Source organism: Malurus melanocephalus, unplaced genomic scaffold (assembly GCF_030028575.1).
Source record: "Malurus melanocephalus ecotype Western Australia unplaced genomic scaffold, MMel_1.1 scaffold_266, whole genome shotgun sequence".
Lineage (NCBI taxonomy): Eukaryota > Metazoa > Chordata > Aves > Passeriformes > Maluridae > Malurus > Malurus melanocephalus.
Window position 1 is genome coordinate 530,000 of NW_026623498.1, and position 13,951 is coordinate 543,950.

The 13,951-nt window shown below is 45.5% G+C and overlaps 1 protein-coding gene across 2 annotated transcripts in view; it reads left to right on the forward strand.

Annotated features, from left to right (window-relative positions):
- The window catches only part of CTNNBIP1 (catenin beta interacting protein 1), a 21,565-nt gene extending 9,939 nt beyond the window's left edge, over positions 1-11,626 (forward strand). Inside the window, exons 2-6 of one of the 2 annotated variants that reach the window (XM_057375979.1) lie at positions 1,927-2,009; positions 4,275-4,346; positions 4,434-4,555; positions 5,099-5,189; positions 10,067-11,626. In XM_057375979.1, coding sequence (XP_057231962.1) covers positions 4,460-4,555; positions 5,099-5,189; positions 10,067-10,125 — 246 coding nt within the window. In that variant the 5' untranslated portion in view covers positions 1,927-2,009; positions 4,275-4,346; positions 4,434-4,459 and the 3' untranslated portion in view covers positions 10,126-11,626. The remainder of the gene's footprint in view (positions 1-1,926; positions 2,010-4,274; positions 4,347-4,433; positions 4,556-5,098; positions 5,190-10,066) is intronic. The other variant, XM_057375978.1, reaches the window with a different exon arrangement.
- Positions 11,627-13,951: the final 2,325 nt, after the last annotated feature.

The window sequence follows — 13,951 nt, forward strand, 5'->3', positions numbered from 1 at the left end:
CCTGTCCCCAGTTTGGTGTGAGGGTGCTGCTGGCACCCAGCCTGTCCCCAGTTTGGTGTGAGGGTGCTGCTGGCACCCAGGCTGTCCCCAGTTTGGTGTGAGGATGCTGCTGCTGGCACCCCCCTGTCCCCAGTTTGGAGATCTGTCCCCAGTTTGGAGATCTGTCCCCTTTGCCAGGCACAGATGGGATGTCAGGCGTTCCTGGCTCTGCCCATTCCACATGTTGGGCCTTGCAGAGCAGAAGGAATTCCTGAGATCTCACCCAGCCCTCTGCAGGCAGCGTGGGGAGGGAAGTGCTGGACTGCAGGACAGCTTTCCATCTGTTCTGACCTCCTGCACTGCTGGGGAAAGGAGGGAGTGTTTTAAACTCACATGGATTGCTCTGGCTTTGCCAAAACTGCCAGCCCAGCTTTGSCTGTGATATATAGATCTTTGTTGTTTATTATTCTGTCATGTGAATCATCTGAAATATAAATGAGAACTAAATTTCATTGCCTGTGCCTGGCAAACAAGGGAGAATTAGGTGACCCAATTATGTCCATTTGCAGTGTGTTGGATGCAGCAGGACAAGCTTGAAGGATTTAGTCTTTTAGCACAGTTTAGTGAAGAGTGCAGTCATYTCTGACAACACTGCAGCTTTTGAAATGCACAGGTCTGTCTTTTTTGTGAGAAAGGAATTGAAAAGTGGCACTGGGGGTTAGGCCCACATTTGGCTGCAAGAGATGAGTCCTGGCAGCCTGAATGTTCCTGTTGGCTCTGCATATCTGCCTCAGCCTCACCTGGAGAGAGCAGTTCAGATGTGACAGCAGAGTGCTTTCAGAATGGCTCCATCAGCCTTGGCCTCTCCTGCTGTGGTTCTGTCCCTCCAGGACGTGATTGCAGAAATTGGGCTGAGCTCCTCCTCTGCTTAGGCCAGGCTTTGTCAGTGATCATGGGCCTGGGTTCTGTTCATTCCCTTGGGTGGGCAGTTTAACACTGGAGTTCTCTTTCTGTGGGCATTCCTTCCGTCCAGTACACAGCAGTTCTTGTTTTTCTGTCACCCTGTCTGGCTTTTTGTGCTGAAAAYACACAGGGAATGTTTCTCATGCAATATATTCTTGGCAAGAATAGGTAAATACATGAATTCTGTGGTTTAAGTATAAACAGTGGGATTCTTTGGTGCTGTTGGTAAGTTGGTTGGAGATGTGTGAGTTGTGCAGAATCAGTTTTTATCTTTGCWATCAGCTGACACTCAGCTGCCAGCATCTTGCCCTTGGCACTTTCCATCTGGATGCTGGCTCAGTTTTCTTAAGTTGYTGTAATTCAGTGACATGTACTTTATAAACTTGTTTCATTTCAATGAGTGTGCCTCATTTTAGCTGAAAAACTGATTTAGTCTCACAGTGTTTGGGGAAGCAGCCTGATCTCTTAAGTGAGAGAAAAATTCAGTGCAAAGAGTTTTCCAGCCCAGCTTTCAAATGCCAGTCTTTGTAATTGCTGTATTCAGATAACATAGGCATGGTTGAAAACARTAATTTTGGTCAAAATCAGCATAGTTTAGATTTCTCCCTAGTTCTTCTCAAATCCTTGGTAAATTACACCTATTTTGTTTTTTTTTTTTTCCAGAAGCAGTTGTATATCACAGTGTTTCCTGTTTTTTCCATGGAGTTGGGTTCTGTGCTGAGAGCTCCCTAAAAAATGCAAAGCCTGAATGCAATTCATTCTCAAGTGGTTGGGAATGTCATTGGTATGGTCAGGGTGGAAATCCTGCCCATGAGGAATGGCTCGATTTTAAAACACTTACTCTTTAAACAGAAAAAGATGATGTTTAACAGCTCCAGACAAGCGTGCAGTTGGATGGATTTTACCTTGGCCATGTTCTAAAGCAGCCTGGGAGTGAAGCATATTGAAATCAGGATGTAATGCTTTGCTCATTTGTGTTCACAGGGCAGTTCCCTCTTCCATTYTGCCAGCTCCCATCCCTGATCAGGACTGAACACGTGCATTATCTGATCTCCTGTGGTTTCCAGGTATGTTGGCAGGGAAATCTGGGTTCTGTTGGTTGGGGATGGGCAATGACCACTCATCCATGTGGGGGCAGGGAAATGCTGCTTGAGGGACATTTCATAATGTGCAGCATGGTAATGGAGCTTTCTGCAGAGAACAAGGTTGATAAGTTCTTTGATAAGRTTTTTCAGTCCTTCATTTGCAAAGGTGGATTGTGCTGTCTTTGGGCATGGACCAGCTTTGCATGTGGCTTTGGAGATTTTCTCATGTAGCATRTGCTGGGTAATGTTGTAAACATAAACTGTGCCTTCTAAAGGCTTTATGTAACAGGAAACAGGGATGTGTTCACATTGCTCCTGCTGGGGTCTCAGGGCTGTTTTAAAACCTCTGTCCTTCCACTCAGATGGCTTTGAGTGGGAAGAGCTGTGGTGGCTGTTGCCCAGAATRATTGTGCTGTAGGAAGAGCCAAGTACTGTTGCTCTGAAAGTTTAATTTTACCTCTTTATCCATCCTTTTGGAGCCATATTGAGTGCTTTTCCCCTGTGCTGCTTGCTRATTGTGTGAAGCATTCACTGAATGGGGGAGCTTTAGCATTTTTATCCTTCCTGTTGAATTGGTGGCTTCATGAGAAATCCCTCTTGGCTGAAGGTTATTTTAGAAGAACCAGACTTAGATAGGCTTTCCCATTCACTCCTGTTTAAATTGTGAAAATGGATAAACACCTGGAAGATAGTTGTGGGGGGGAACAATGAATAGTAACCTGTTAGAGTGCAGGTTTTGTGTATGTGCTGTGCAGAGGAACTCTGGAGTGGGATCCTCCCAGCTGGAAGATGCTGGGGGCAGCCCTGGCATTTGTGTGGTGCTTGTGGATGGTGCCACCTGCTGATATCCACACCTTCTCTTGCATTGTCAAACAATTCACGTGTTACTACATTTCAGCCTTTTGCTTCATCATGATTTTTCTTTTCTACATTGATGGGTTACTAGCATAATCCAGTTTCCCTACTTGCATTGACACAGAACATTGGGGTTGTTTAATTCCCCTTCAGAGAGCAGTTTGGTGCTGTTATAAAAATCCTCAGCAGTCATCACCTTGCACATGCATGGGCTGCAGGTTTCCAAGAGAGCCATCCCCAGCAAATCAGCYTCATGCAGATCTTCCCACTGAAACCTCCTGGTGCTGGATCTGTCTCACTTTTTCCTGCTCTTATCTCCATGCTCAGTAATGTGGGTGGCAAAGCCTGGCCCAGCAGCTGCTGCTGAAGTTTGCATTGCTTCTGACTCACTTAGGAGGGCCTATGTGTAATTTTAAACACTTTCCACACCCAGATTACTTTCCCTTAAAAGAAATAATGAAAATTAAGTGAGGGGAGAGGTTAATAATAACTGCAGGAAAACATAACAGGCAAACTGTGTTTGGACCTGCTGGGCTGCAGCCTTCACCATGCAAACCTTGTGCAGTGTATTCCCTTCATCACCAGGTTCAGGAAATCACATTCATAGCTTGGTACAGGACCAGACCCAGTTCTGGGAATCAAAACTAATTGCAGACCTGTTTTGGAGCTGCTTCTCTGAGGTGTGAGTGGTTCAGAGAAGCTGGACTTGTGTGTTATTTGAAACACCTTTATTTTTTATATTTCATTTACTTTACTATTGTTGACTTTATAACCAACATGGTTCAAGATCATTCTTAAAAGAAGCTGAAGAGAATGCCTGAATGTTTTTTTTGTCTTGGTAAACACCCTGTTGTGGAACTTAAATAATTACCAGATCCTCATATAATAAAGTATAATTATGCTTTAGATAGCACAGTGTGTTTATTCCATAACATAATTATTTTTATTAAAATAAGAATCAAAAGCTCAGCTTCTACATGATACGAGAAAGGATGAAAAACTCTACTCTTTCCCTGCTCCTCTTAACTCTGTTTTCTTTTCAAAACCATTTCATAAATTTTAATAACTTTCWCAGTAATGCAAGGGCCTTTTTTATATGATACATGAAGGAAAAAAGAGTTTAGATTTCACACAGCTTTTGTTTAGCCATTGCAGGCTTGATGGCTGTGCATTCTGCATCTTGTTTTCATTTTGCTTGTGCTTATTTATAGAAAAAACCCAAASCACGGAGTCTTCTGTCAGGGTGATTCTTTCATCTAGTTGTTAGAATTCCTTTTCTCCTGATGCAGTAACGTGGGCACAGATAATGAGCTGGTGGGGATGTGAACATGAGCCTCTGTCAGTGTTTCAGTTGCAAATGTAAGGCCCCGTTGGCTGCTCACGTTTTTAAAGGTTTCTCTGAGGAAGGATGTGATTCYTTACTCTCCCAGGATATTCAGGGATCTGCCCACGGGTGAAAACCAGGTATTYTGGAAATGAAACTTTCCCTCTCCTTCCTGATAGACCCCATTGCCTATTTGAGTTTGTCTTTTTGTGATTTTGTATCTGCAGGAAATCCAGGAGCTGGCAGGAGGGGAATGAACCGTGAGGGCGTCCCCGGAAAGAGTCCGGAGGAGATGTACATCCAGCAGAAAGTGAGAGTCCTGCTCATGCTCAGGAAGATGGGATCAAATGTAAGCTGCACTTCACAGCCCATCTCCTGTGGCTTTTCAGACAGCTTTGGACTGAGTGGGGTGGTGCTTGTTGGGATGGGCAGGGGATGGTCTGGTTTTAATGCTGAATTGTTTGAGCCATCATGGATTTAACCATTATCAGTTAAACACCATTGATTTTTGCTTAAATGTTATGAGGCTTGTGATGTCTGAAACTACCATATGTAGATAAATGATTTAAAGACTTCATTATTGGAAAAACAGCAAAGCAACTATTTTAAGGTGCCTTTGCATCATGTGCCCATGAGTTCACAATGAACTGTTTTGCTGCTGTGTCTGTGCTGGTGCTGGAGCTGCACCAGGAAGGGAGATTGAGGTGGTGAGGGCTGGGCAGGGCAGGGCAGGACTGGGCTGGGCTGGGCTGGGTTGGGCTGGGTTGGGCTGGGCAGGGCAGGGCTGGACTGGACTGGGCTGGGCTTTGCTGGGCAGGGCAGGACAGGGCAGAGCAGGTGCCCTCCACTGTTTGCAGAGGTTTGGGTTTGCTGAGTCCCTCTGTGTCCCCAGCTGACAGCCAGCGAGGAGGAATTCCTGCGCACCTACGCGGGGGTGGTGAACAGCCAGCTGAGCCAGCTGCCCCAGCACTCCATCGACCAGGGTGAGTCCTGTCTGTCCCCTGTCTGTCCCCTGTCTGTCCCCTGTCTGTCCCCTGTCTGTCCCCTTTCTGTCCCCTTTCTGTCCCCTTTCTGTCCCCTTTCTGTCCCCTTTCTGTCCCCTTTCTGTCCCCTTTCTGTCCCCTTTGTGTCCCCTTTGTGTCCCCTTTGTGTCCCCTTTGTGTCCCCTTTCTGTCCCCTGTCTGTCCCCTGCCTCCCCCTGCCCCCCCTGCCTCAAACCCCGCTTTTAGCTTCCTGTAATTCCAGAACAGTGTGCCACCTGCTTAAACCCATCCTGCAGTCYGGGATAGGCAAGTTCTGGCTTGCAGCAGGCTCTGGAAGAGAACCAGAGTGAACTTTTTCAAAAAGTGGTTTGATTTGAATGGTAAAGTCAGTCTGATATTTTGAAGATGCATTAGGGTGAAGAGTATTTTGAGCCATCTTGATCTTAATATTTCTGTCTATTCTTAAACTGGACGTGTGTGCTTAAAGAGGAACAAAGCTGGGGGTGGCGTGAAGCACCTCAAACTGGGAGTTATTTAATGACATCTTCTGTTTTTCACTTTTGCAAGAGTGTGGAAGTGAAGTGCAATGTTACAATTCCAGCAGAGTAAGAGGGAAGGATTAGCAATAGGAGGAGTTTGTTTCTCACTGGATTTCTTTAATGGCACAATGTAATTCATTCACAGACAGGGGTAGCAGACATGTARTAAGTTTGCAAATCTGCTTTCATTTGTTTGGATTCCCATTCAGGGGATGAACAACGTGCTGGTTTTGTTAATTCTTTGCACAAGTCTTGGTAAACCATTGTGTGGAGCTGTTCTGAATCCACCAATCTGTTCTGAACCYGAATGTTTCTCCCTGGATTCCTCTCCCTCCCCTGCACAGCCCTTGTGCCAGATCAGTTCTAAGGTGCAGTTTGGTATTGGAGAACATTGTGAGATTGATGCCAGAAAGAACTGAGCAGAGCAGAAAGTTTGTATAGATCTGAGACATTTAGAAATCCATGACAAACACAACCTGCACCAACTTGCTGCTGTGCTTTGAGCCTGTGAGCTCATTCCTCACATAGCTGGGGCTTGATGGAGGTGGATGTACCTGAAGAATTCTGAGCCAAAATACACAACTTTTCTGCCAGTCTGAAGAGGAAAATTTGCTTGTTTCTCATCAAGAACTGAGGTGGACACATTCAGTTAGGAGAGACTTTACTGCAGTTGTCGTTTTTCAGCATCATCCTTAAAAATGACATTTTTCACATGAGAAGCTACACTGAATAACCTGCACTTTGGCAAAGAAAAGGTGATAAAATCAGAAATGCAGCCTGGGTGCCCAGACACTTCCTACAGCTGCTCCATCCAGCTTCACTGTGTGCTGCACAGACAGAAGCAGCCAGAGTTTATTGCTCAGGATTTTGATGTTCTYAGAAATCCCTGCAGGTTTCCAACAGTCAGCACTGATAATGCTCTGTGCTCGCTGGACCCTGTGCTGTGCTGGGGTTTGTGAAACAGAAATGGCCCAGAATGGAATTAGTGCAGTTGGGAACACCACGCTGTGAGTGTTTGGTGTTCAACCTCGAGAGAGATCCCATCTCCACTAGATGGCATTGCCTTGTGCTGAAAAACCCCTGCAAATCCACACKCTCACTGTTCTGTTGCTCAAAGGAATTTGCTTCTCTGCTTTTCTGTTTTCATTGAATCTCCTCGGGAGGATTTTTTTTCCATTTATGCAACTTGTCTTCCACAACAACAAAAAGGGGTGTTATTTAGGGAGTAACTTACACCAAGTTAGCACTTCAGTGCAGTTCCCAGTCTTTTGTTCCAGAGTAGGACAGGTTGCTCTCAGCCTGGCTTGTCCCTGATGTATCTTTAGACTCATTTTTCTCCAGCAGGCACAAAAGACACAAAGCTGACTTCACATCCCTGTTTTGTTCCAAAAAATAGAATGACACTGTTGGCCTGAGCACCCTGAGAGCTTTGTGAYGGAGCTGCAGGTTCCTGTGTGTCCCTTCAAAAAGCTGCAGTCTGGCTCCAGTTCCAGTCTGGCTCCATAACTCTGTTTGTCATCTGAGCATCCAGCAATGGAAGTTCATGGCTGATTTAGATCGAGAAGYATCTTACAATTCTCTGTAATTTTTWATCAAGCCTGAAGGCTAGGACTCCCTTTCAATTTATGTTTATTTTTATTGGAAGATGAGATATTATAATTAACATTAATTTTTTATAACCAGTTTATCTTTCAGTCATTGTTAACACCTTTATGGAAGTGCAAAATCCAGGGTGTTTTTTGTTGCACGGGGAGCTCTTTAGCTGACATCTGTGGAGTGTTTGTTGTTTTGTTTTTATGGCTCCAAGAATAACTGAGGAGCCCAGATCATCTCAGTTCGAGCAGTGTGTGCTGGAGAGGGATGGAATCCTGAGCTGTTTTGGGATCCTCACACATTGGTCTTGCCTGCATTGCAGCAGGAGCTTCTGCAGCTCACACTCGTGGTCTCTCCACACTGAAAGGATCCCGTTCAGGCTCTCACATGTTTTTGGGTATGAGCAGAATGCTTTCAGGAATTGCTATGCACAGACCATCTCGTGCAAATACCCCTCATTTGCTGCTCCCCAGTTGTTCATTTGCAGGGCTGGGCTGGCTCTGGGCTGGCTGAAGGGGCAGCTCTGGAAATGGGAGCAGAGCCRGAGGAAGCACGAGGTGGGAATGATGCTGAGACCTTGGTGCTGCAGCTCTGCTGTTCCTATAGCAACAGGAGAGTCGTGCTGGCTCCTGGAAAAGCTGGGCCCAAGGGAGGGCATGGCTGAGATTAAACACGAGCCTGGCTGGGTTAGACCTGTTCTAGGGGTGATGAGACWCCAAAAACCAGCCCAGGCTGCTCCKGGGSTTCRAGGGGACTGTGATGGAGAGTGGAGATGGAGCTCTTCTCATCGTGGTTTGACTCTGTTGAGCACAAGCCTGTTTCAGGGTAGAAATGTGTGCYCAGAAAGGGACAGCTGTGCAGACAGGAGCTGTGTGTGTGTAGATGTGGCAGGTCAGGTAAAAGTGTGTCCCTGTCATTGTTGTGTGCATTAATTGCTGGAAGTGCAGAGCTCWGGGAAGGATGTGCTCACAGCAAACACTTCACCGTCCTATTGTCTCAGTGGCAGGCTCTGGGCAATGTGCAGCTCAACTTTGTAACCTGTGCTCTGCTTTTGCCATTACTGTGTTCCTAATGTACCAAAACATCCGTTGTGGGAGCCAGGTGGGGCTGCAGAACAGCTCTGTTTGCTGATGTTTGAGTCCCTGTTCCCTCGGGGCACGCAGGAGGCCCAGCTCTGTTCTTGGTGGGGTTTGTATCCACACGAGCACGGGCACTGGAGAATTATTTAATGAGCAGCCTCGTTAGCTTGGCTTCCTTTAGCTCTGGGTGCTTTGGGTTCTGGAGTGGGCTGGAACAGAACCTGCTTTTGTGCTGAGAAATGTGGCTCACCCTTTTCTGCTCAAATGTCCCCCAGTTCCTTTGCTGGGGTGGTTCCTTTGCTCCAGGCCTGGCTGAGCTCCCTCGGTGGCTCAGGAGGGTCMGAGGTGCTGCAGAGTCCCTTGAGCTCCCTGCACTCCCTGCTCATCCTGCCCAGCCCTGGCAGCTCACAGGAGCTTTCTGTTTGTCTTTGTAGCAATTGTCACTTCACTAAGGGTAAAATTTGATCTTTAATGTGGCAATAGAAGAAAGGAGCCCAGGCTCGAGTCCTTGCACTGCAGGGTGTTTTCCATGCAGGGCTGTGCTGTGCCTGAGCACAGAGCAGGGCTCGGACAGGCAGGGGCACAGAGCTCTGTGTTTGTGCCATTGTGGGGTTATTTGGGATGGGATCACCCTCCCTCCCTGGGCAGCCTAAGGAAGCCTGTAGGAATTTTGTTACATTTAGACTCTGGAAGGGGGAGRCTCCAGGAAAACAATCAACATCTGTTAAATAATCAGCTCATGGCTGTGCTGGTGACGTTCTCTGTGATTCTGTGGTTGCCTGGCAACCCCAGCTGTTCCTCCATCCACGGGGATGCTGCTGTGTCTGTCCTTGTGCAGGGACCCTCGTGCAGCATGAAGGGTCTGTCAGCATCCTTGTCAAGAAAATCCTGCATTTTTTAGAGGCTGCTAGTTCTTACGTGTTTTCAAATCAACAAGGCAGCTTGTTAATTCTGAGCTGGATCCAGGCTGTGGATCATTYCTGTTTTGATCAAGGAAGAAGCGGTTTGTGGAGGAGATGAAAAGGGAGATGACTGCAGGGCTTCTGAATGCTGGCAAGAGGGTGCATCAGAGCAGTTTTTGATGTAGTTTTATATAAGATAAGGGCCCTACATGTGAAAAACAAACTACTGCTTGGTCCTTAATATTTCCTCCTTTGAGTACATATAACAAATAAATTGTGAAATGTGTAAAAATAAATGTAGTTGCATTTCATGAGCATTGATTTAGCTTTTAAGGACATTAGCGAGGGGAATTTACAACCATTTTTTGACCACTTTTCCTGCTGCATTGCAACTGAAGAGCAGGTTAGATAACTGAGAAATRGAATTCATATAATGAAAACAGATGAGGAATTTTTATTAGTCCTCTTTACCTCTYGTGCAGGTGCATAGGCAGAAGTTGCTTGGGGCACGAAACTGAGATTTACTTCTTGGTATGCTTCAGGTAGAAGACTGGAGGAATTTTACATGCTGATGYTCCATCTGAGTTGAATTTGAACTTTGCTTTTGAATCCCAGTCCCCCCCAAAAATTGTCTTTCTGTCTTRTTTTTGCTTTCCCGTTCGTTATTTGGGTATGGAGAATGACAGTTTGGGTATTGCATCTCTCTGCTGTTCTTTAAAGGAAGCAATTATGGCACAGCTTTCCTGTATCCATTGTTTCTGCAGGTGCTGAGGATGTGGTGATGGCATTTTCCAGATCAGAGACAGAAGACAGAAGGCAGTAACTACAGGAGACCTGAACAACACGGAATGGAGRGGACAGTGAGATTCCTGAAGATAGAGGAGGATGGCTGAGCATTAATAAGTTCCTCTGCCCACCCTAATTGTTCCTTGGAATTCCTTCTCCTTTGTAATGTTGTTTCCCTTTGCCCAACCCTCAGAATGCATCTCACAGCCATCTATTCCTGTCAGATTTTGCAACTCAGCCGGGCTGTGTTCATTAAGGACAAACCTAAAGGTGTGGCTTTGGTTGGCTCAAAGGGAAGGCTGTGGTTGGCTAAAGGAAGGCAATTTTTCAAACTTGACCAATGGAAACCTTTTATCTCACATTTTATTTTATATTTTTAAGGAAGTCTCTTGACATCCTACTTCTAAAGAAGCTTTTCATGCTGTGSTGCTTATTTAGGTCAAACTTGTGAATTTGAAGAGGGTTTGATTTGGCTGCATAGAACTGGAAGCAACTTGTGATTGGTGACAATGCAAAAGGTTTCCCTTCAGCTGGCTTGCAGGTATTGCTGACTCCAACATTTTCCTTGCAGGAAGCTGATGTTTTGGTGCATTGGTTATTTCTTTACACTTTTTGACTTGGGGGRAAGACAAATGTGCTTTGCAATATTTATTACATCTACACACATATAAACGCTTGCTTTTGGGGGGGGTTGTTTTGGTTTTTTGATTGGCTTTGGAGTCATGGGTTTGATTTCCTTTTGGCTGCAGTGTTTCTGATGCAATCAGTTTTTCCATCCTCAGCTGCTCTGTGGCCTCGAGCTCTTTTGGGAGCATGTGTCAAAGCAGATTTGGTTCAAGAAGTCCACCTGGTGAGGTTGGAAGCAGCACTGCCACTCCTGCCTGCCAGGGGCTTCTCTTTGCTTCTGACAGAGGAGCTGCAGATATTTTGCAGGAATTGCAAAAATGAGATCTATGGCTGTGACGTGAATTGGCCAAATTTGTATAGAGAATATGTGAACTTGTTTAAAATACTAAAGAGTTCCACTTTAACCCTTTAATTGCTACACAAGACTAGCTCTCACATTAGGAACAGTTAATGGTCATTAACTTAAATCCAGCTTACACTGGGCTTTAATAAACTGAGTTTCTAGTAGCTGGAAATGTTGTGCATGGTTTCCCTCCTTGCAGCAGTTTGGTGATGGGGCATTTCTGTGCCTCCTGGGACAATGCCCTGGTCCTGAGCACTGTCCCAAGAGGCAGTGCTTGGCTGTCCAGCTCTGAGTGTACAGGGACACTCTCAGGTTTACTCCCTTGGTAGCTGCAGGGCCTTAAAACACACACAGACATGTTGAGAGTGACAAAGCTGCAGTGAAACTCCCGAGGTGCACTGACTGTTCAGGAATCTGCACACAGTCTCCAGCACTACTGCCTAAAACCCAGCACTTCATTCTCTCTCACGTGTGCAGGTGGTTTTTACAAAACTTCTGGATTTTGCTGTGGGTTGCACTGACTTCAAGATGTTTCAGAATCTATTAAAGCTGAGCTCCTTTTACATGTTCCTGGTTTTATTTGTATGGTTGTTAATTATTTGCAGTAACAATTCTAGAATCTGACTGTGACAATRTGACCATTTTCATGGCAAGAAATTCTGACAGGATGCTGGTGTGGTCTCAAAATGGGGGAAAAGCTGGAGAGAAACCATGGACTGCCTGCAAAAGGAATAATGGACTTGTGAGCACAAGGAGGAAGTTATCTTGAGCAAATAAATACCGTGTAGTGAGAGCAACTGTTCATCTATTTATGAAAATGCTCCTTTTCATTCAGTTGCAGCTCTGTAAAGTTCTATGTGAAAGTAATTCTTTTACCCCTTTTTGTTGGGGCCAGATAAGAAATTTCTTTATTAAAATAAAYGAGGAATGAGTCCAAAAGATTCTGGAGATTTTGACTTTGGTGCAGAGGGGGTTCAGTGTGAATTGAGGGGGCTCCAGGAGGGGCTGCCCTGGGCTGGGCTGACACTGATCCTCCCTCTGTCATGGCACTCCTGAGCTGGCAAAGCTTTTCAAGAACAAAACTGAGGTATTTATGTGGTTTAATCTTTTCACTGAAAATGTAACTGTTGGGTAGGGTGGAATAGAGTTTTTAATTGCTACTCTTGTTTCATATTGATTTATGACACTGCTCWACAGTCAAATGAACAACACTTGGCTTCACCTTTGAGAAAGACTTGCACATCCACTCCAAACTCAGCRTCTTGGGTGATCTGTTGAGAAGGATGAACTGAGAAAAGCCAGTGCATTGTAYAAACAACATGACACGGCCTTCAGACACTGCAGGAGTTGTAGCCCCTTGGGAATATTTGTGCTTGTTGGTACCTGTGTGCTCTRCCCCTCTGAAAGTAAAGAAGTTTGGTGATTTCTTTACTTTCAGCCAGGCCTGGAAGGTTTATTATATGCTATGAAAACAAAATCTCTATTCCAGCTGTGGGGTGTGGATTAACTGGGAGGTGGAGAAGCCCCACACGGGACATTGGTATGGTGGATTTGTTTATTGTTTGTACAGATTTCTCTCACTTTGCCTTCTCTTCTYTGTGCTTTTGCCTTCTCCAGTAAACCATTTCTAATTAAACCAGGAAACAATGTTTTAGAGGCCAGAGTTGAGCACAGATCTAATTTGAAATATGTCTGTAACTAGAAAAGGCTTTAAAGTCTGATTATCACCATATAGTGCTTGAGGCATTCATTAAGGGAGTGGAAAAGCTTTAGAGGAATCTTCCAAGAAAAGCAGGCGCTCTTTGGGTGGCCCAAAAAGGGAGAGATCTTCCTTCAGACACTCAGAATGCGCTGTTGTACTTTTGCTGCCAAGCTCTGATCCACCTCTCATAACACAGTGTGTTTTGCAGAGCTGGAGGAGAAGGTTCAGAGCTGAATCCCAGCCTTCCTCTGCCTCAGGAAATAACATCTGGCTTTCCATTTCTTGGAGGTGAAATGTTTTTATTGCATCCTTGAAGATCCTGACAGGCCTGGATTAATTATTTCGATCAACTTAGGCAGTGTGAATGGCCTTACTCAAAACCAGCTTTAAAGGGCATTAAAATGTCAAATTTCAGTCATCAGGAGCAGGCACAGTACCAGTGGTGATTTCTGTACAGACTTTTCTTGCAGCTGAGCTCAGGTATCAGTGGTTTGCATCCTGCAAGGTCTGTACCCTGTGTGTGTCTGAATTCTGGAGCAGTCAGGGCCCTGCATCATCCAGMTCTGCCTTGGACTCGCTGGATTTACAGACACTTCACTGCAGTTTCCCTTCAACCTCCTTGTYACTGATGTTTTTCAGAGTTTTACAGATACAGAAGTGCTGTACAACAGGGAGGAATGTTGCTGTTATTACCAAGGTAGGAGCTGGGATCTGTTCCCTGCAGACTCAGGTAGGTTCCTATCCAGACAGAAATCACCTCCTGCCTTCTGAGCTCTGCTTTCATTTGCTCTGCAGCTGATTTGCCCTGGGCAGGAGTCCTGCTGTATGTTGTAAACATCCTGGCTGCTTTCCTTTGTGACCTGGAGCACTTCAATTTGGGGATTGTTTGTTTTGGAAAAGAGAAAATTTTTTTGAAGCTGGAAGTGCCTGGGCTGCAAACAGGAGCCCTGTGTTCAGGTGCAGTAGAGGGAATATGGCACTGGAACTTTATATAGAGTGGGGTCTGATGGTTTGGGGGTTGGTTTTGTTTCCCTGCATGAAAGGATTTAATGATTTCTGAGGGGGTTCACGAGGGAGCAGCTTTGGATGTCACTGCCACATCCGTTGGTGCCATGGAACAGAATGCAGGGGGTTACTGGACCAAGGAGTGACACAGGAGCTGGTGTGCTGCTGACTGTGCACTGTAATCCA